Source organism: Neomonachus schauinslandi, chromosome 3 (genome assembly GCF_002201575.2).
Source record: "Neomonachus schauinslandi chromosome 3, ASM220157v2, whole genome shotgun sequence".
In the NCBI taxonomy this organism is placed as follows: Eukaryota; Metazoa; Chordata; class Mammalia; order Carnivora; family Phocidae; genus Neomonachus; species Neomonachus schauinslandi.
Window position 1 is genome coordinate 53425409 of NC_058405.1, and position 22721 is coordinate 53448129.

Genomic DNA, 22721 nt, shown 5'->3' on the forward strand with positions numbered 1-22721 from the left:
GCCCAGCTCATCTTTATAATCGTTCTGACATCTTACTTATGTCCATACTGATCAGGCCCCTGGCAGTCAGTACTGCCTCTTGTTCTCTTTTTTGAGGTGAGTTTTTCCATCTTGTCATCATTCTGTCCAGAGAAGAACAGATGAACAAAAGAACAAAATACTAAAATAGCAACAACGACCCCAGAGAAATATACACAAAACAAATCAGAAGAGACTGAAAAACGGGGGGGTTGGGGGGGGGAGGAGAAAAAGAGAATATAATCAGACAGGTGAGCAGAATAGAGGAGTATGCTGGATTCTTTGTGTAGTTTGGTCTGTTTTTTAGAAAATTAGATCCCAAAATTGTAAAGAAAGAAAAATTTATATATGTACAAAAGTAAAATTAAATACAAGGAAAGGATAGAATGTAACTGTAAAAATGGAAATTAAAAGATAAGAAAAAACAAAAGAGAAAAAAAACCTCAACAACAACAAAGGAAGGACTATAAATATACATCTGAACAGAACAGAGCAATACACTATCTCCTGAGTGTATTTTGGTCAGTTTGTTAGAAGAAACTACTCTCAAAATTGTAAAGAAAGAAAAATTTATATATACAAAGATTAAATATATCAAAAGGATAGAATGGAACTATAAAGATGAAATTTTTTTAAAAAGATTTTATGTATTTATTTGTCAGAGAGAGAGAGAGAAAGAGCACAAGCAGGGGGAGTGGCAGGCAGAGGGAGAAGCCGGCTCCCTGCTGAGCAGAGAGCCCAATGCGGGACTTGATCCTGGGACTCTGTGATCATGACCTGAACCGAAGGTGAACACTTAACTGACTGAGCCACCCAGGTGTCCCTAAAGGTGAAAAATTAAAAAGGCTTTAACAAAACAAAAAAAAGGAGGAAAAAACTCCACAAAAACAACAAAAAAGAGAATATGATCAGACAGGTGAATAGAATAGGGCCATACACTAGATTTTGGATATATTTTGGTCTGTTAGAATAAACTGCATCCCAAAAAGGTAAAAAAAGAAAAACTGACACATATATATTATATATATACACACAAAAATAAGATTAAATACAGTGAAGGGATAGAGTGTAACTGTAAAAATGGAAGTTAAAGAAGACTTAGAAAAGGAGTTGATAAAATAAATTGGTTGAAAAGGGAAAGAAAAAAATTTAAAAAAAAATTAAAGTTGATAGATTAAAGAATCATGGGGGGAAAGCCATGGATTTTATGTGTTGTATTCCCCTAGTGCTTGAGTTTTGCAATTCTCATTGATCAGTAAACTTGGTATTGGATGGATGTTCTTGCTGATCTTTGGGGGGAGGAGCCTGTTGCAGTGATTCTCAAGTGTGTTTGCCCCAGACAGAATTGTACCACCCTTGCCAGGAGGCCAGGCTAAGTAATCTCCTATTTGCTCTATTTGGCTTTTGTTCCCTGAAGGCTTTCTGAGCAGCTTTAGAGGATGAGAATGAAAATGGCGGCCTCCCGGTCTCCACCCTGGAGCTGAGAGCTCAGGTTGCCACTCCTCAGTGAGCCCTCAGAGAAAAGCAGTCAATGACTCCTGCCTCCCTCGTCTCTGGTGGCACTCCATGCTCACCCGGCCTGTGACTGAGCGTTTCTATCTTAGGCACATGACCCTGTTTCGAGCCTCCAAACCCTGCAGACTCCCAGGGGAGGAAAGGGGGTTCTCGCCAGTTCTGTTGCTTATTGGGCCCTGCTCAGGAGCAGTTGCTCGATTGATTGTGCTGCAGTTTGACCAAGAATCAGTTGCTCAACTGACTGAGCCATCCAGGTGCCCCTGGGTTTTATTTTTTTAATGAAGTCTGATGGTTTTTGACTTTTAATACAACTGTTTAGTTCTTTTACTTTTAATGTACTTAATGATATTTGAATATATTTATACCATGTTACTGTTTGTTTTCTGTTTGACTCACCTATTTTATGTTCCTTCTTTTTTACTTCTTTTGGCTCATTCAAATGTCTTTTTCTTTAGTGACCTCATAGATACACATAAAAATAAAAACCTGTTTTTCAAGTGATTACCCAAAGAATACAACATACCTACTTGACTTATTATAGTTTAAAGTAAAATATTGCTGCAGTCACTCCTCAGATAATGTTAGGACCATAGAATGCTTTTAAGATTTTTCCATCTTTGATTTTCAGCAATTCTACTATGATGTGAGTTGGTATAGGTTTCTGTGCATATATCCTGCTCGTGGTTTGTAGAAATTCTTGGATCTGTGGGATAAAATCTTTCATTAGTTTTAGAAGATTTTACAATATTGCCTCTTCTCTTTATTCTCTCCTTTTCTTCTGAAATTCCAATTATGTGCATTTTTGGCTCCCACTTTTTTCACTCTCATTTGTCTTTTATACTCTCTTCTATATTTCCCTCCTTTTTTGTAGATATTTGTTAATAATTTCTTCCAGTTTATTGTTACTCTGCCCTGTCTAATTTGCTTTTTAAGCCTTTTCTTAGTTTAATTAATTAATTATTTATTTATTTTTAAGATTTTATTTATTTATTTGACAGAGAGATAGAGAGCACAAGTAGGTGGAGAGGCAGGGAGAGGGAGAAGCAGGCTCCCCGCTGAGCAGGGAGCCTGATGCAGGACTCGATCCCAGGACCCTGGGATCATGACCTGAGCCGAAGGCAGCCGCTTAACTGACTGAGCCACCTAGGCGCCCTTAGTTTAATTTTTTTTAATTTCCAATTGTTTTTTGATGGAATCCCAATCACTTTGAAATTCTCTGTGTCTTTATTTACCTTCTCCATCTTTATTTTCTTAAATATATGACTCAAAGTTATTTTAAGATCCTTGTGCTAATCCTTCCAGTGTCCAGTTCACCTCTGTTTCTTTTTCTGTTGTATTTCCCCCTTTTGGTTTTCAGGTCTTCTTTGGGGTGCAAAGTAATTTTTTTCTTGAATGCCATATGTTTTATATGAAAGCAACAGTTTTCAAACTTTTGGTCTCAGATCCAAAAAGTCTTTGTATGAGTAAAACTGAGAAAGTTTTAAAGATATATATATATTTATATATATATGAAATAGATCTATTTTTTATCTTTTTTATATTTATATCTATATATAAAGATATATATTAATTCATTATAAAATATTAAACTTAGTGCATTTTAATATAAATAGCATAATCTTTATAAAAATTTGCATTTACCAAAACAATTTAAAAAAATGAGTAGAGTGGAGAGAATGGTGACATAGAAGCTAAAAAGAGGAATATATTTCAGGAAACTAGTGATCAGCTGTGCTGAATATTGCTGTGAGAACAATTAAGATGAGGATAGAGAAGAGGATCCATAGTATTTTTACAACTTTGGAAGACTTTGACGACCTTAAAAAACAGTTTAATTGGTGGTGGGTTGAGGAGTGAAAGGAAGATGAGGAAGTTGAGTTAGCTTACAACTTTCTTTAGAAATTTTGTAAGGAAGAGGAGGAGAGAAATGGAGTAGTAGCTGGAAGACAGGGATGTGGCATTAAGGGAAAGAATTTCGTTTTCTTTGTTTTTTACTTTTAAAATATACTTTTTGGAAGCTTATTGAGCAGTTTTGAGCAAGTTTTTTTGTCAGTGGAAATGATCAGCTAGAGAGATCAATGATTTAGAAGAGATTAAATTTAAATTCAACAGGGATAGAGGTAATGTTCTTTTGGGTCCCCTAAATCAATTGTGTAAATACAGGACAGAGACTTGGCAGTGTTTCAGATGTAAAGGAGCCATGGGGGTATGTTTGATCTCAAAGCCTATAAGATTGAACAATGTAAAAGCCACTAAAAAATATGTCAGGGGGTTCTTAAGCTGCCTTAAAGGACACACAGTATCAGTGTTATAAGGCTGAATGTGACTACAGTCTTCTGTACTTACTCATTCATTCACCTGATATTTATTTTCCAGCTATACTGAGCCTAGGCAGTTAGACCTTGTGTAAAATTTTGTATCCCTTTCTAAAGCCCAAATTTTGAAGGATACTGACAAACTAAGTATTCAGAGGAAAGCAAACAGGATGGTAAAGAACTGGAAGCAATGTCATATGAATGGTCATTCATTCATTCAACACACATTTGTTGAGTATCTAATGCAAGCCAGACAGTATACTAGACACTGAACAAGAGAGCCAGTCTTGCCTTCACAGTTCTTATATTCCTCTGGGAGAGACAGTAGATAGGTAATTTGGTAATTTAAAATTGTCTACAAATTCTTTACAGCACCTTACATCAAGAGATGGTCTTTTTCCTTACCCTTTATATTTAGGCCAGCCTTGTGACTTGATTTGACCAATAGGGTATAGTAGAAGTACAAGTGTAAATTCTGAGCTGAAGAAGTATTGCAGCTTCAGCTGTTACCCCTTAGAACCTGGAGACCACCATATGAAGAAAACCAGGCTCACCTCCTCAAGGATGAAAGACTAAGAGAGAGAGAGTGGCCTAGCTGTTCCAGCCAAGGTCCCAGTGGGGCCATCGTGGACCATCCAGCCCTAGCGGACCTGACCCAACTCAGAAGAACCACCCAGCTTAATCTATATAATAGCAAGAATAAAGAAACCATTGTTTTTAGCCACTAAGTTTTGGCGTGGTTTGTTATGCAGAAAAGGCTAATACAGAAAATGTCCCATGATGGTAAGTGCTTTCAAGAAAAATAAAGTAGGGGGAATAGAGATTGGCAGTTTGGAGAGAGGCAACTGCCTCCTGTAACTGCAGTATTACTTATAGCATCTTAGAAATTCTCTGTAATGAGATAATATTTGAGCAGAGACCTGAGGGAGTAAGTTATACAAAAATCTGAAGAAAGAGTATTTCAGGCAGAAAGAACATCAAGTACAAAGGTCTTGAAAAAAGAGTATACTATATGTTTATGGGATTATAAGGAGATTGGCGAGAGTATAATGAGCAAAGGGAAGAATGATAGGAAGTATGATTGGATAGGACACCCAGGGCCAAATGATGGAGTAGCTTGCAAGCTATACTAAGAATTTTGGCTTTTATTTTCAAGTGTGCTAGGAATGGTGTTACTTGATTTATAATAATTAGACTACTTTGGCAGGTATGGAGAAAATAGGGAGTCAAGAGTGGAAGCAAGGAAGTTAGTAGAGAATATTGTAACCCAAGAAAGAATGATACTGGTTTAGACTGGGGTTTTTGTAATGAAAGAGGTAAAGAGTGGTCTGCTCAAGGATATATTTTGAAAGTGAAGCCAACAAGTTGGTGGATTGGGGGTAAGAAAAAAGTGAGGAAGAATGACTTAGGTTTTTGGCCAAAGCAGTAAAGAACAAGAAACCTTGCTATAATGAGAAATTTAGAGGGCTTCTATGCAATATATAATATTTAGAATGTTGCACATATATGTGAAGTCCGTCTTCTATGCCTTTGTGAGGGCAGAAGTATATTTACTGAGAAAAAACCATGAGCAGTTTGAATATTGGAGCTCTATGTGGAAGACTCTTCTTATAGATGGAGTTATCTTAGTTCCCCTTCACAAGTTATCAGTCAGCTAGTAATTACGGAGTACCTTCTGGGAGCTAGGCCCTGTTCTAGGCACTGCAGCTGCCTCAGTGGAAGAAGTGATGTTCAGGCAGAGCAGTGAAGGTAACTTGAGATTGAGAACTGCTGGAGGACAATTTGTTAGGGATGTCATAGGAAGTGTTCATTTATTGGGTAATTAGGTAGAACCCTTTAAGACTCTTCCAACTCTATGTTTCTGTTGTATTTCTATCTGATTTGCTTTTTGTTTTCTATGTCTCATGTCTTTTTTACTCTATTAATCCTTCTTTACTACTTTCTTTTACATTGAGTGAATATTTCTAAGTAGCTTTTTAATTTCATTAATTAGTTTTTCATGGTTTTTGAGGTTTTTTTTTTAAAGATTTTATTCATTTATTTGACAGAGAGAGACACAGTGAGAGAGGGAACACTAGCAGGGGGAGTGGGAGAAGGAGAAGCAGGCTCCCCGCGGAGCAGGGAGCCCGATGCGGGACTCGATCCCAGGACCCTGGGATCATGACCTGAGCCTAAGGCAGAAGCTTAACGACTGAGCCACCCAGGCGCCCCTGAGGTTTTTTTAAAAGTGATTAGGGTGCCTGAGTGTCTCAGTTGGTTAAATGTCTGCCTTTGGTAAAGGTCATGATCCCAGGGTCCTGGGATTGAGCCCCGCCTTGGGTTCCCTGCTCAGTAGGGAGTCTGCTTCTCCCTCTCCCTCTGCCCCCCACCCCTGCTTGTGCTCTCTCATGCACTTTCTCTCTCTTTCAAATAAATAAATAAATAAATAAATAAAAATCTTTTAAAAAAGTGATTGCTCTAGTATTTATCATATATATCTTCATTTATCAGACTCAGCTTCATATTTATACTAGATTCCAGTAATACATAGAAACAGTCTTATATAGCTCTATTCCCATTTCACCCTTTTTGTGGTATTGTTATACATATTATATCTACTAATGTTATAAACCCAACAGTACATTGTTAGAATTATTACTTTACCATTTGCTGTTATTTCCTTAGTCCATTACAGCTTTGTTCCCACACACCTCCTTTGTACTGTTATTAGCAAATATATTACGCATATATTTCTAAATGTTTTAGGTCCAGCAATAATTCTGTACATATTATTTTATATAATTGCCTTTCTAATCAATTAAGAGAAAAAAGAAAAATATGTGTTTATATTGTCTTTTGTAATTACAGTTATCTTTACCGGTGCTCTTTGTGTGTATGCATTCTGATTACCATCTGTGATCATTTGCTTTTAGCCTAAAGAACCTCCTTTAGTATTTCTCCTAAAGTGGGTCTGCTAACCACAAATTCTTTCAGTTTTGTTTATCTGGGATAGTGTTTGTATTGCCCTCATTTCTGAAGGAAGGCTTTGCTGAAATCAGTATTCTTGGTCTACCATTTTTCTTTGAGGATTTTGATTACATTATCCCACTGCCTTCTGGCCTCCCTTGTTTCTGCCAAGTCAACTATTAATCTTATTGGAGGGTCTTGTTACAAGTGACACATTTTTTTTTTTCTTGCTACTTTTAAAAGATAAACTGAGGCATATTAAAAATTTTAAGACTTTGGGGGACCTGGGTGACTCAGTCGGTTAAACATCTGCCTTCAGCTCAGGTCATGATCCCAGGGTCCTGGGATCGAGCCCTGAGTCAGACTCCCTGCTCAGTGGGGAGTCTGCTTCACCCTCTCCCTCTGCCCTACCCCGCCTCTTGTGCGTTGTCTCTCTCTGTCTCAAATAAATAAAATCTTTAAAAAAAATTTTTTTAAGAGTTTATTTGAGCAAAAAATCTATTTGAATTGGGTATCGCCAAACTGAAATTGGTTAAGAGCACTCCACTGACAGGAGCTAGGGGAAATATTTTTGTAGAGAAGAGGCAGAAGCCAAACAAAGAAATTTGAGTGGCTACAGCTTAAGCATTTGCTTTATTTGGAAAAGCCTCATTGACTATGATTAGTTGTCCTCAGGTTTCAATTTCTTTCTTTCTTTTTTTTTTTTTTTTTTTGAAGATTTTATTTATTTATTTAACAGAGAGAGACCCAGTGAGAGAGGGAACACAAGCACGGGGAGTGGGAGAGGGAGAAGCAGGCTTCCTGCTGAGCAGGAAGCCCGATGCGGGGCTCGATCCCAGGACCCCGGGACCACGACCTGAGCCAAAGGCAGATGCTTAACAACTGAGCCACCCAGGCACCCCAGGTTTCAATTTCTTAATGTTAAGATATTTACAGCCTTAGGTTTTGATTTGGTTATATAGGCTACTAAAGCATTAAAGCCACTTCAGTCTAATGGCCTCCTTTTTTAAATTAATTTAACACTACTTTCTACATTTTCTCCTTGTCTTTGACTTTTTGCATTTTTACTATGATTCATCTGTTTTTAGATCTTTTTATTTATCCTGCTTGGGGTGTGTTGAGCTCATTAGATGTGTAGGTTTTTGTTTTTCAATAAACTGGAAGTTTTTAACTATTATTTCTTCAAAGGTTTTTTTCATTTTCTTTCCTCTTCTTCTGGTACTCCCATTACAGTTATATTTGTGAGTTTAATGATGTCCCACATTTCTCTGAGGCTCTGTTCTTTTTTCTTATTTTTTCTTTTAGATCTTTGGCTTGCATAATCTCAATTGCTCTATCTTCAAGTTCACTAATTCTTTCTTATGCCAGTTCAGATCTACTCTTGAGCACCTCTAGTGATTTTTAAATTTTGTTCTGTAGTTGTATAATGGCTACTTTGGAATATTTTCCCATAAATGCAACATCTGATCACCGTCACAGGTAGTTTCTGTTGCTGCTTTTTTCATTATGGATGAATCAGTCATACTGTCGTACTTTCCTGTTTCTTTGCATGCCTTGCAGTATTTTGTTGGAAGCTGAACATTTTAGATTATGTGTTGTAGCAGCTCTGGGTACTTGTCCACCCCAGGGAGGGCTTATTATTTTTATTTGTTTAGGAACTGTCTGTATAACTTTAGTGAAGTCAACACCCCCACCCCGCAATGTTCAGCTTCTTACACTGCTCCCCAAGGAGGCATAGCTTTGGGTATGCCATCATTCACCATGGGATGACAGTGGTAATGGTAGGGCATTCTTCCTCTCTTTTCTTGATCACACCAAACTGTAAGCACCCCTAATTCCTGACCAGTTACTCAGTCGTTCTCAACAATGTCCTGAGATATGAGAAATTTATATATTTCTCTACAAACTAATGCTATCAAATAGTTGCTCCTTTGATGGAATAGTTTCTGGGGTTAGTGTTTTATATTTGTTCTGACCCCAGGAGGGCTCCTCTCTGCTGTTTGTTCCCTGGTTCTGTCCTGTGAACTGGCCTACAGTCTAAGCTGTATATTCACTAGATTTATGAATCTTCTCCCAATTGTTTTTCAGAAACTCTGCTGTCCCTATACTGTCCTTGAGAGCACCTTCTATGTTCTGTTGCAACTGAAGTCAGTTCCTTTGGAAAGAAATTAGGGGCTCTCTGTTTTATGGCCTGTTTACTTCACAGAATCTCTGCCAGGACTCTGGGGCTTAAGAGTGGAAACTATGGCAGTCTTCTCTCCAAGTGAAACCCCCACTGTAGGAGCTAAGCATGCAATGCATGGAGCAGTAGTCTTCTTGGCTTGCCTCTCCTGTGTGGAACTACCTTGCCTTATGGACTGGGAAAAGGGCTCTTGAGGCCCAGTATTCTAAGGGAGCCACAATTAAGGTAGAACTTCTATATCACTTGCTTAGGACTTAGCATCAGCATCAGGCAACTGGGGCAGGAAGAGAAATATGGAGATCCTGCTCCTCCCAGAAAGAAAGCCCTTTGTCCAGGAGCTGGGGAGAGAGGGAGCCCTGTGTTTTTGACTGCAGCTGAGTCTGCCTGGCTGAGCTGGGGGGAGAAGAGGAGGAAGCTGTTTTGGTTCAAATACCACAGTTTCCTGCCTTTCTTACTGAATTTTTCATTGATTTTCTTGAATAGATGTTTCTTTTTCATTTTTGCTTTTAAGACCATTTTCAGAGGCTTTAAGTGGTTGGTTGTTTTGTTTTGTTTACATAGTTTTCACCAGTTCCAGTGGGGAGCAGATCAGTGGAACTCCTCATGCCAGAAGTCAGTCTGTCTGCCTCCACATGATTTTAACATCTTTCTTTTAAGAAATGTGGGTGGCCTTTAAGAACCCTTCAGATCAGCAAATGATAATACTTTTTACTTCTGTCTTACAGATTTGGGATGTAGATATTCATAAGTTTTAATGAAAGTTAAAGAATATATAAAAATCCATGAAAATATCTAAGAAAGACCCAAGGATATAAAGCAACTTGTATCTTCTTATTCCTCAGATTGGTATGCTAATTACAAAACTCACATTAGTGACAATTACTTATTTAGTTAGATATAGTTATCATAGAATTACGATTAATATTATTAGTTATATGTAATTATTAATAATTCTGCCTAACTTTGAAACACTTGTTAATTATAGAATATTTGCTTATTTTCTCTTTTGTTAGTTAGGATTTTTTACTCAGGTGTTTAACAGAATATATTTATTTATTTGTTTATTTTTAATTAATTTATTTTTTTATTATGTTACATTAGTCACCATACAGTACATCACTAATTTTTGTAGTAGTGTTCCATGATTCATTGCTTGCATATAACATCCAGTGCTCCATGCAATACGTGCCCTCCTTAATACCCATCACTGGGCTACCCCATCCCCTCACCCCCCTCCCCTCTAAAACCCTCAGTTTGTTTCTCGGAGTCCATAGTCTCTCATGGTTCGTCTCCCCCTCCGATTCCCTGCCTTCATTTTTCCCTTCCTTCTCCTAATGTCCTCCATGCTATTCCTTATGTTCCACAAATAAGTGAAACCATATGATAATTGACTTTCTCTGCTTGACTTATTTCACTTAGCATAATCTCCTCCAGTCCCATCCATGTTGATGTAAAAGTTGAGTACTCATCCTTTCTGATGGCTGAGTAATATTCCATTTTATATATGGACCACATCTTCTTTATCCATTCGTCTGTTGAAGGGCATCTCGGCTCTTTCCACAGTTTGGCTATTGTGGACATTGCTGCTATGAACATTGGGGTGCATATGGTCCTTTTTTTCTCTACATCTGTGTCTTTGGAGTAAATATCCAGTAGTGCAATTGCTGGGTCATAGGGTAGCTCTATTTTTAATTTTTTGAGGAATCTCCACACTGTTTTCCAAAGTGGCTGTACCAACTTGCATTCCCACCAACAGTGTAAGAGGGTTCCCCTTTCTCCACAACCTCTCCAACATTTGTTGTTTCTTGTCTTGTCAATTTTTGCCATTCTAGCTGGTGTAAGGTGGTATCTCAATGTGGTTTTGATTTGAATCTCCCTGATGGCTAATGATGATGAACATTTTTTCATGTGTCTGTTAGCCATTTGTATGTCTTCTTTTGAGAAGTGTCTGTTCATGTCTTCTGCCCATTTTTTGACTTGATTATTTGTTTTTTGGGTGTTGAGTTTGAGAAGTTCTTTATAGATCTTGGATACTAGCCCTTTATCTGTAGTGTCATTTGCAAATATCTTCTCCCATTCTGTGGGTTGCCTCTTTGTTTTGTTGACTGTTTCTGTTGATGTGCAGAAGCTTTTTATCTTGATGAAGTCCCAAAAGTTCATTTTCGCTTTTGTTTCCCTTTGTTTCCCTTCCCTTGAAGTTGCTGTGGCTGATGTCGAAGAGGTTACTGCCTGTGTTCACCTCTAGGATTTTGATGGATTCCTGTCTCACATTGAGGTCTTTTATCCATTTTGAGTTTATCTTTGTGTATGGTGTTAGAGAATGGTTGAGTTTCGTTCTTCTGTATATAGCTGTCCAATTTTCCCAGCACCTTTTATTGAAGAGCCTGTCTTTTTTCCATTGCATATTTTTTCCTGCTTTGTCAAAGATTATTTGACCATAGAGTTGAGGGTCCATATCTGGGCTCTCTATTCTGTTGCATTGGTCTGTGTGTCTGTTTTTGTGCCAGTACCATGCTGTCTTGGTGATCATAGCTTTGTAATATAGCATGAAATCCGGCAATGTGATGCCCCCAGCTTTGTTTTTCTTTTTCAACATTTCCTTGGCTATTCAGGGTCTTTTCTGATTCCATACAAATTTTAGGGTAATTTGTTCCAGCACTTTGAAAAATGCCATTGGTATTTTGATTGGGATGGCGTTGAAGGTATAGATTGCTATGGGTAGCATAGACATTTTAACAGTGTTTATTTTTCCGATCCATGAGCATAGAATGTTTTTACATCTTTTTGTGTCTTCTTCAATTTCTTTCATGAGTGTTCTGTAGTTCCTAGAGTATAGATCCTTTACCTCTTTGGTTAGGTTTATTCCAAGGTATCTTATGGTTTTTGGTGCTATTGTAAGTGGAATCGATTCTCTAATTTCTCTTTCTACAGTTACATTGTTAGTGTATAAGGAGGCAGCTGATTTCTGTGCATTGATTTTGTATCCTGCCACAATACTGAGTTGCTGGATGAGTTCTAATAATTTGGGGGTGGAGTCTTTTGGGTTTTCCACATAAAGTATCATGTCATCTGCGAAAAGAGAGAGAGTTTGACGTCTTCTTTGCCAGTTTGAATACCTTTTGTTTCTTTTTATTGTCTGATTGCTGTTGCCAGGACTTGTAGTACTGTGTTGAACAATAGTGGCGAGAATGGGCATCCTTGTCATGTTCCTGATCTTAAGGGACAGGCTCTCAGCTTTTCCCCATTGAGAATGATATTCGCTGTGGGTTTGTCATAGATTGATTTTATGAACTTGAGGAATGTTCCCTCTATCCCTATACTCTGAAGAGTTTTAATCAGGAAAGGGTGCTGTATTTTGTCAAATGCTTTTTCTGCATCAACTGAGAGGACCATATGGTGCTTCTCTTTACTCTTATTAATGTGTTCTGTCACATTGATTGATTTGTGAATATTGAACCACCCTGGCATCCCAGGGATAAATCCCACTTGGTTGTGGTGGATGATCCTTTTAATGTACTGTTAGATCCTATTAGCTAGGATTTTGTTGAGAATTTTGGCATCCATATTCATTAGGGGTATTGGTCTGAAATCCTCTTTTTGATGGGTCTTTGCCTGGTTTGGGGATCAAGGTAACTCTGGCTTAATAGAATGAGTTTGGAAGCTCTAATTCTGTTTCTATTTTTTGAAACAGCTTCAGGAGAATAGGTATTATTTCTTCTTTGAATGTTTGGTAGAATTCCCAGGGAATCCATCAGGCCCTAAACTCTTGTTTTTTTTGGGGAGGTTTTTGATCACTGTTTCAATCTCGTTACTGGTTATTGGTTCAGGTTGTCAATTTCTTCCTGATTCAGTCTTGGCAGTTTATAGGTTTCTAGGAAGGCATCCATTTCTTCCAGGTTGCTTAATTTATTGGCATATACTTGTTGATAATAATTTCTAATAATTGTTTCTATTTCCTTGGTGTTAGTTTTGATCTCTCCCCTTTCATTCATAATTTTATTAGTTTGGGTTCTTTCTCTTCTTTTGGATAAGTCTGGCCAGTGGCTTATCAATCTTATTAATTCTTTCAAAGAACCAGCTTCTAGTTTTGTTGATCTGATCTACTGTGTTTCTGGTTTCTAATTCATTGATCTCTGCTCTAATCTTAACTATTTCTCTTCTAATGTGTGGCTTAGGCATCGTTTGTTGCTTTTTCTCTAGTTCTTTAAGATGTAGAGTTAGTTGGTGAATTCAGGATTTTTCTATTATTTTGAGTGAGGCTTGGATAGCTTTGTATTTTCCCTTAGGACACCTTTTGCAGTATCCCATAGGTTTTGGACCGATATGTTTTCATTCTCATTGGTTTCCATAAATTGTTTTAAGTTTTTTTGATTTCCTGGTTGATCCAAACATTATTGAGCACAGTGGTCTTTAGCTTCCAAGTGTTTGAATTTCTTCTAAATTTTTTCTTGTGATTGAGTTCCAGTTTTAAAGCATTATGGTCTGAGAATATGCAGGGAATAATCCCAGTCTTTTGGTATCAGTTGAGACCTGATTTGTGATGCAGTATGTGGTCTATTCTGGAGAAAGTTCCATGTGCGCTCGAGAAGAATGAGTATTCTGTTGTTTTAGGGTGGAATGTTCTGTATATATCTGTGAGGTCCATCTGGTCCAGTGTGTCATTCAAAGCTCTTGTTTCTTTGTTGATTTTCTGCTTAGATAATCTGTCTATTGCTGAGAGTGGAGTGTTGGGGGTCTCCTACAATTAACATATTATTATTAATATGTCTCTTTATTTTGGTTAACAGTTGGCTTATGTAGTTGGCTGCTCCCATGTTGGGGGCATAGATATTTACAATTGTTAGATCTTCTTGTTGGATAGACCCTTAAAGAATGATATAGTGTCCTTCTGTGTCTCTAACTACAGTCTTTAGCTTAAAATCTAATTTGTCTGATATGAGAATTGCTACCCCAGCTCTCTTTTGATGTCTGTTGGCAGGAAAGATGGTTCTTCATCCCTTCACTTTCAGTCTGGATGTATCTTTAGGTTCAAAATGAGTCTCTTGTAGACAGCATATGGATGGGTCCTGTCTTTTTATCCAGTCTGCAACCCTGTGCCATTTTATGGGAGCATTTAGGCTATTCACATTGAGAGTGATTATTGAAAGATATGATTTTATTGTCATCATGTTGCCTGTGAAGACCTTGTTTCTATAGATTGTCTCTGTAGATTTCTATTCTATATCACTCTTGGGTTCTTTCTCCTTTTATAGAACCCCCCTTAATATTTCTTCCAGGGCTGGCTTAGTGGTCACATATTCTTTCAGTTTCTCCCAGTCCTGGGACCTCTGTATCTCTCCATCCATTCTTAATGACAGCCTTGCTGGATAAAGTATTTTTGGCTGCATGTTCTTCTATTTAATACACTGAATATGTCTTGCCAGGCCTTTCTGGTTTGCCAGGTCTCTGTGGATAGGTCTGATGTTATTCTAATATTACTCCCTCTGTACGTAAGGAATCTCTTCCCCCTAACTGCCCTTAAGATGGTTTCCTTGGTTCTAAGATTTGCGAGTTTTACTCTTACATGCCGGGGTGTTGGTCTGTTCTCCTTGATCTTGGGGGGGGGGGGTCCTCTCTTCCTCTAGGACACGAATGCTTGTTTCATCCCCCAGATTAGGGAAGTTATCAGCTAAAATTTGTTCAAGTATATCTTCTAGTCGTCTCTCTCGCCACCCCTCAGGGATCCCAATAATTCTGACCTTTGAACATTTCATGGCGTTACTTATTTCTCTAATTCTGTTTTCATGGATTTTAAGCTGTTTGTTCCAGGCCTCCTCCTGTTCCTTCTTTTCTGTCAGTTTGTCTTCTAGGTCACTAATTTGTTCTTCTGCTTTGTTTACCCTAGCTGTTAGAGTATCTAGATTAGATTGGATCTCATTGATACCATTTTCAAGTTCTGCCAGAACAGCTCTCATTTCTGCCCTTAGAGACTCTTATGTTGCCATTAATTGATTTCTGCATTCTAGCTGTTGTCTTCACAATTGCTACCCTGAATTCCATCTCCGATGTCTTGGTTATATCTCTATCCATTTGTAAATCTGTGGCATAAGTCACAGTCTCTGAGTCTTTCCTATTTTAGGGGTTCCTCCTCCTAGTCATTCTGTTGAGGGGTGGTCGAGGGAATATACAGAGTCCAAATTATTGACCACAACCCAAGCAAGATGCACCTGTTTTCTAGGGACCTTAGGGTTGTCGACCTCTTGTTCTCTCATCCTGTCTTCTGGGGGAGGGGCCTGCCGTGCTGTTACTCAGGCAACCCTATTTGGGCAGAGTTGCCCTGCCCCCTGTGGGAGGGGATGGGCTCAGTGAAAACCAGTTTTTTGGGGCTTTTGTTCTCTGGGGGCTTTCCCTGGCGGCTTTCTGCATCTCTTCAGAGAGTCAGAGAAGTGACCGTTTCCAAACCTCTGCCTCAAAGCAGAGAGATCACAGTCTGTTCTTCAGTGAGTTCTCCAGGCCATACTGTCTCTGTTTCTGTCTGTGCGGCTAAAACTACAGTGACCTGGGTTGTTCGCCCCTCAGCAGTGCTCCCAGTCCTGGCCTCCAGGTTGGGGCACGTTTCTGCCCTTTGTGCTTCTAAAACCACCAGCCGCCCCCAGTTCACATGTGCGCCCCTGCAGCTCCAGGTTTCAGTCCGGGGGGGTGCCCTAAAGTCCTTTCCCCATTGCTACCAGTCTGCGAGTCTGTGCCCAATCCCCAGTGCAGGAGGCTTTCATGCTCTGGTGGTGCAGGATCCCAAAGGCTCCCTCCCCCTTCCGTTTATCTTCCCACAGCTGCCCACAGAATCACAGCTCCCCGCTTCATACTTCGAAACCAACCACCAGGGATATTCTGTTTGTAGAGATCCAGATATATCTTCTTACATATCAGGCTGATTTCGTGGGTGTTCAGAGTGGTCTGGTAGATATCCAGCTCAATTCAGGGGACCGGTTGAAATAAGGTCCTCTACTCCTCTGCCATCTTTGCCCCCCTCCAAATTTATTTTTTAAAGCACCTACTTGTAACACTCTTGTTTACCTGTTTTCTGTGTCTTTGGAGTGGTTTTACTTCTGGGAATTTGCAAGAAAACAATGGAATAGTGACTCATCACTTTTCCTACTCCTCCAAAAGAGTGTCTCAAGCCCCATCTGTATACTCAGAGGTGTGTTGATAATACATAGATATCTAAGGCAAGATTGCTCTTCAAGTATTTATTATCTAATGGGTAAATAGACATATTTATATGACAAATCACAGCCATGATTTCAATCTCCAGAAGGAAGGAGACCTGGGATGAGATTATGGGCTTGAAGAAAGTAGAAAAGTAGAATAATGCCTAGTCACTGTCCTCATCATTATGGTCTCGATCATAGGTGTGTTGAGCCCTAGTGATTTTTGGACAGTATGAATTTATAGTGTTATATTTTTATTAAAAAATAAAATTTTTAATTTTAATATAGCAGGAGGTCAACATATTTCGGTAGGTTTTTCAATAAACTTTTAAAAATTGAAATATACATTCATGAAAGTACACAGATCATAAGTGTACAACTCAATGAATTGTTATAAAGTGAACCCATTTGTGTAGCTATTATCCAGATTAAGAAAACCATACAAAACCTCTCCTCAGGCATGTTTCCTGTCACTCCCCATTCCCCAAAAGTGATCACTGTCCTGGCTTTTATTGCCATAGATCAACTTTGCCTGTTTTTTGAACTTCATGTAAGTAGAATCATATAGCGTGCAGTCTTCTGTATTTGTCTTCTTTCATTTATTATTTTTGTGAGATTTATTTATGTAGCAGTGAATGCTGTAGTAATGATTCCATCATTTTTATTGCTGTATAGTATTCCATGGTATGAATATCCTGCTTTTATTCAGTTTTTTTTCTATTGTGTTGTCTCCTTACTGACTTTTGAGAACATCGTATATTTTGGTATTCTAGATGTGAGTCTTTGTGTTGTAGGTATCTTCTCTGTGTGACTTGCTTTTGCTTCTTAATGGTGTCCATTCATTGTACAGAAATTTTTAATTTTAATATAGCCCAGTTTATCCAGTTTTTCCTTTATACTTAGTGCATTTTGTTTTGTCTAGGAAATTTTTGCCTGTCTGAAGGTCATGAAGATAATTTCTGAAACCTTTATTTTAATCTTACATAATTATATTTATAATAAACTGGAATCAATTTGTGTATATCATGTGAGATAAGGGTAAAGTTTCAATTTTTTTAATATAGATATCCAAGTGGTCCAGCATTATTTACTGAAAAGGACATTCTTTCCCCTGGTGAACTATAGTATTACCTTGTTATAAATCAAGTAACTAGATATTTATGGAGACCTTTCTGTGTTTTCTCTCTTTCTTCTGGTGGTTAATTTCTTTGTGTTTGTGCCAATACCACACTGTTTTAATTTGTGTAGCTTCATAACAGATCTTTATTTTTGGTAGTGTAAATCCTTCAAATTTTTGTTGTTTAAGATTTTTTTACGGTGTTTGGCCCTTTGCAGTTTAATATAAATTAGGAATTATCACATCGATTTGCATGTGAATAGGTGCAAGTGCACAGATACACATTCACACAGAAACCTTTTGGGATTATGAGTGGGATTGCCATGAATCTGTGGATCTATTTCAGGAGAATTGACATCTTTACAATATTGAATTTTCCAAGCCAGGAACAAGACATATCATTCCATTTATTTAGGTGATCTTTAATTGGTTTTAATAAGGCTTTTCAGTGTTTGGGTTGTAGTCATATACTTAATTTGTTAAATTTATCCCTAGGTATCAACTTCTTAAATGCTATTATAAATTGTGTTGTTTCAAAAGTTTATATTGTATAGTTATTTTTTCTAGGACATAACAATTGAGCTTGTATATATTGCTGTTGTGTATCCAGCAACTTGTTAAATTCATTTAGTTCTATAATTTTGTCTTTAGATCCTTTAGGATTTTCTACAGAGTCATGTCATATGTGAAGAATGACAATTTCTTTCTAATCGTTATTTCTTTTTTTGCGGGGGGGATGAGGGGAGCATTTATTAAAATGGCTAGACCCTTGAATATAGTGTTAAATAGAAATTATAATGGTAGGTATCCTTTTCTTGTTCCTGATCTCAGAGCCAAAGGTCTCAATATTTTACTGCTAAGTATGTTTGCTATATTTTTTGGTAACTTCTGTTACATAAAAGAAGTTCCCTTTTGTTCCTGTTTACTAAAAGTTTTTGTTATGAATGTGCACTGAGTTTTCTATATCTATTGAGATGATTATAGGATATTTATTCTTTATTCTACTAATGTGATGAATTACATTAATTAATTTTCTAATGTTAAAGCCAGTCTTGGATTCTTGGTCATGATATTTAGCCTGAATATTTTGTTTGTTTTTGCATCTATGTTCATCTTGTGATTCTTCTACCAGGGTTTGTTATCAAAGGTATGCTAGCCTCATAAAAAGAGTTGAAATGTGTTTTTTTTTTCCTTCTAAAGGTTTTTGGAGAAATTCACTGATAAAACCATCCTGACCAGGCTTTTTTTGTGTGGGAAGATTGTAATTATAGATTCAGTTTCTCAAAAAGATAGAATTCTTTTGGTATCCCATTTCTTCTTGTATCAGTTTTGATACATTACATTTTTCCTGGAGTTTATTTCATTTAAATTTCAAATGCTTCAGTATGAATTTGATCAGTTTTTTTCAGAGAACTAACCTTTGACTCTGTTAATTCTCTTGAATGCTAATTTCTGGTATGATATTTTCCTTGATGCATGGTTTACTTACAAATATAGTGATTAATTTCCAAGCATTAGGATCCCCTAGGTGTGTTTATTATTGATTGCCAGCTTAATTCCACTAAAGTCAGCGTACTTCATATAGTACTTTTCAAACTATCTGTGATAGAGGACTTGTTTCTTTCCCCCAATCTCTGTTGGACTAGCAACTTTTAAAAAATATAATAAAAATGAATTTATTAGAAAATTGAAGTAAAAAGATATTTAAGAGCAAAGCCCCAGGGTTTTTTTTTTATTATTATTAGATTCTACAGATACACACTACTATATCAAATGGCTATATTTTCTAAACACTTATTCTCAATATCTAAATCTATCTAGTTGTGGTCCATTAACACCTGTGAACCAGCACTAGTGCATGGAACACACTTCCAAGTTGCACTGCTTGTTGCGATTTGAGTCTTCAAAGTTTGTTGAGACTTGCTTTATAACCTAGCACGTGGTCAACTTCAGTAAATGTTGCTCATGCAGTTTAAAAGAAGGCATATTCTATACTTGCAGCGTGGAGTGTTTTATGTATGTCACTTAGATTGTTTGTTCATCATGTTTTTTAACTTAACTATATTGAGATATAATTTACATGCAATAAAATATGTCTATTGATATGCACTGTTTGATGGATTTTGACAAATGTATACACCCATGTAACTGCTAATACAATTAAGACAGAACACTTTAAAACTCAAAAGGTTCCTTGGTGCCCCTTGCCATTGCCAGTTCCTAACCCCAACTGGGGCAATCATCATTCTACTTTCTGCCACTATGGATTAGATTAAGTATGTCTTTTTTTTTTTTTTTTTTTGAGGGGGAAGGGGTCCCCGAGGGGGGGGGGGAGACAGAATTTTTTTTTTTTTTTTTTAAGATTTATTTATTTATTTGACAGAGAGAGACACAGCGAGAGAGGGGGAACACAAGCAGGGGGAGCGGGAGAGGGAGAAGCAGGCTTCCTGTGGAGCAGGGAGCTCGATGCAGAGCTCGATCCCAGGACCCTGGGATCATGACCTGAGCTGAAGGCAGATGCTTAACTACTGAGCCATCCAGGCACCCCAGATGTGTTTGTATTTTATTCAGCTCTTCTAGTTAGTGTCAGTGGGATGGTTGATCTAAAACAATAGTTCATGGTAGCCAAAGGCAGAAGAGCTGTGGCAGTGTTTAGTTAAGGTACAGTGGTATAGCGATCAAGTGTGAGGGTGAGTGTTCTAACCAAATGGAATTCAGATGACTCTCCTAAGAAATTTGAGCAGGATTGAAAGATCCAAAAGTAGATTGTGTCCATTAAATATAGGATATGTATCCTACATTGTTATTATATCAGTCAAGATTCAGTACCAGAAACTGGATGTTCTAAACAGGAGAGCATTGAGTACAATGAATTAGTGGTTACAGATTGTTGGAAGGTCTGATGGAGTAAATTCTAGACTTGGCCTACAAAAATGACTCCCCAAATAATGATAAGAGCTGCTCTGTCAGGGAGCTACTACCTCGTAGACTGTCACTAGAACTGTACAACTTCCAGCAAGAAAGTCTTTCTATCACTTGAGCCTTCCAGATCTCACAAGATGGTGCCCTTCACGGTTAGATCCTAATTTTAATCAAACACTACTTGAAGAGAATATAGCAGTTGTAGTTTTCCAAGTTTTAGGAAGACAAAATGCGGGTAGGATGAGAGCCAGACCAAAGTTTCTACCATGCACATAAATCGGAAGTCCAGTGTTCCTCTAACTTAAAGAGGGTGAGTGGTAGTTCAACAGTATTCTAAATAAATTGTCAGTTCTTTTTCTCTAGCTTTGCCATCAATAAATGTAATATTTAATGCAACTTTTAATCTTAAGTGCCTTTGGTTTTTTTCTATCTGCTAAATGATCATATTATGGCCTATGATTTAAATACCCAGAGTGCATATAATCAATTACAGGTTATATTTGAGTTCAATTAATATTTTAATATTTGTTGAGGACTTAGAAAATGCCTCGCATTACCTTGGTAGCTCTAAACATTCAAACATCTTACCAAGATTGACATTAACTAATTCTAAGATCATTTTCAAAGATAATCATGAAATCAATTTATTTCATAACCAAGGGCATATGGAAACTTTCATCCATTTCATTTGTAATTCCTACTGTATATTCAAGGTCACTCCATGATACATTCCATAAGTGGTTATAGCAATTCAGATCTTGATATGGAAATGTCAGTAGTATCCTCAAGGGCAAAAAGCAAAAAGCTAAATATAGCTTCCTCCAGCATTGCCCTTTCTACTACAACACCATGTTTGGTGATCTGTTTTCCCTGCTTTCTTCCTCCTATATAAAGTGAGTGGTATGATATTAATAAAAGGCTTGGATATTGTCTGGACAATTTACACACCAGTGCTATCTAGATGTGTTTTGGTTTGTTGTAAGCTACTGAGGTCTTACGAGGTTTTCAAAAGCCATAGATGGTTTGTCCTCATGAGGAGAATAAAAAAATAAAAACAAACACAAAGAGACTGGTGAACCGTAATTTGATTGTTAGCTCAAGTGTTAAGCAGTGAAAGTGTTCAGGACTAGAAGTTAGAAGGCATATAATGCTTAAATAGCTTTAATGTGACTGTTTGGGGCTAGTATTTTTGTATGTCAGATTCTGTTTGTGATTTATAATGATTCTGAATTTGAAATTCAGCTTCATTTCTTTCTCTCTTGCTGTTTGCATTAGAAAGAATTCATTGCACAGAATTCTAAAAAAAGAACTGATGTAATTTTATTTTAGGGCACAGTGAGTCTAAGACTACTACTTAAGTATTCTAATTAGGATCATTTCAGAGAACAGGGAGCATTTCCTTCAATATTATTTTTATTATCATTTATTAGTTCATTCACCTATATTAATAAATATGATTTTTGTAACTGAATAGTACATAGTTGCATTTTCTAACATTTTTGTGTGTGTTTGGAAATGTAAGGTTTGATAGGACTCTGAAAGGTCCCTTGGACTGCTTTACCTCCTTCAGAAGGATGCCCTCCTTCATAGTTGAATATTCTTCCCTTTACAGAAAAAAAAGTCTTGGAGTGAGATCATTATTTTATTTACCTAACCATCCACTTAATTTCAAAAAATTCTCTGATCAAATATTTGAATGGCAATGTCTGACCAGTGAAATGTTTGAGTGTTTTTCAAATTATTCCTGATCATAGCTTTCTTTCATTATTTTTATCAGAGGTTATCTTTGATTGTTGGGTATCTGTAGTGCTTCACTAAAATTTAATTTATGCTGTTGTGATTTCTACTTAGCTTATAAAATAATTTGTCAAGAGGATGAATGTGTGGGAAAATATCAGAGAATTCTAATTAAGAGTGTTTTTCTTTATTTGAGACTTTAAAAAATGTCAATAATGAAGTGTGTTTTAATCCATTTATTTTTTCTTTGTCCTCTCAGGTGGATCTCCTTACTTAGCAACCAAAATAAATGAAGCAAAAGACTTGCTAGAAGCAACCACGAAACATTGACTGATGCTTAAGAATCATTCTGAAGGAAAAAAAGGGGGAATATAAAACAAAAAAGTCCTTCAAAGTAGTCTAAACCACGGTGTTCATAATTTTCATACATGTACTGACCATAATCATTTATTCCACTATTAAGGTATATAATAATAAAAGATTAACAATCTATCTTTTATTATCCTTTTTTTTTTTTTTTAAGATTTTATTTATTTGAGAGAGAGAGAGCACAAGCAGGAGGAGCGGCAGAGGGAGAGGGAGAAGCAGGCTCCCCACTGAGCAGGGCGGCTGATGGCGGGGCTCGATCCCAGGACCCTGAGATCCTGACCTGAGCTGAAGGCAGATGCTTAACCAACTGAGACACCCCGACGCCCCTATCTTTTTATTATCTTTAAAGGAACACCTTAAAATTCTATAACTGATCTTCTTTCTTTATTCTCTTTCTTTCTCTGTGATAGTCA

General features: G+C 37.3%; 1 protein-coding gene across 1 annotated transcript in view; it reads left to right on the top strand.

Moving 5' to 3' along the window:
• DNAJC15 (DnaJ heat shock protein family (Hsp40) member C15) overlaps nt 1–22423 on the top strand; it is a 76742-nt gene extending 54319 nt beyond the window's left edge. Inside the window, exon 6 of the mRNA XM_021697912.1 lies at nt 22199–22423. Coding sequence (XP_021553587.1) covers nt 22199–22269 — 71 coding nt within the window. The 3' untranslated portion in view covers nt 22270–22423. The remainder of the gene's footprint in view (nt 1–22198) is intronic.
• The last annotated feature ends 298 nt before the right edge of the window (nt 22424–22721 follow it).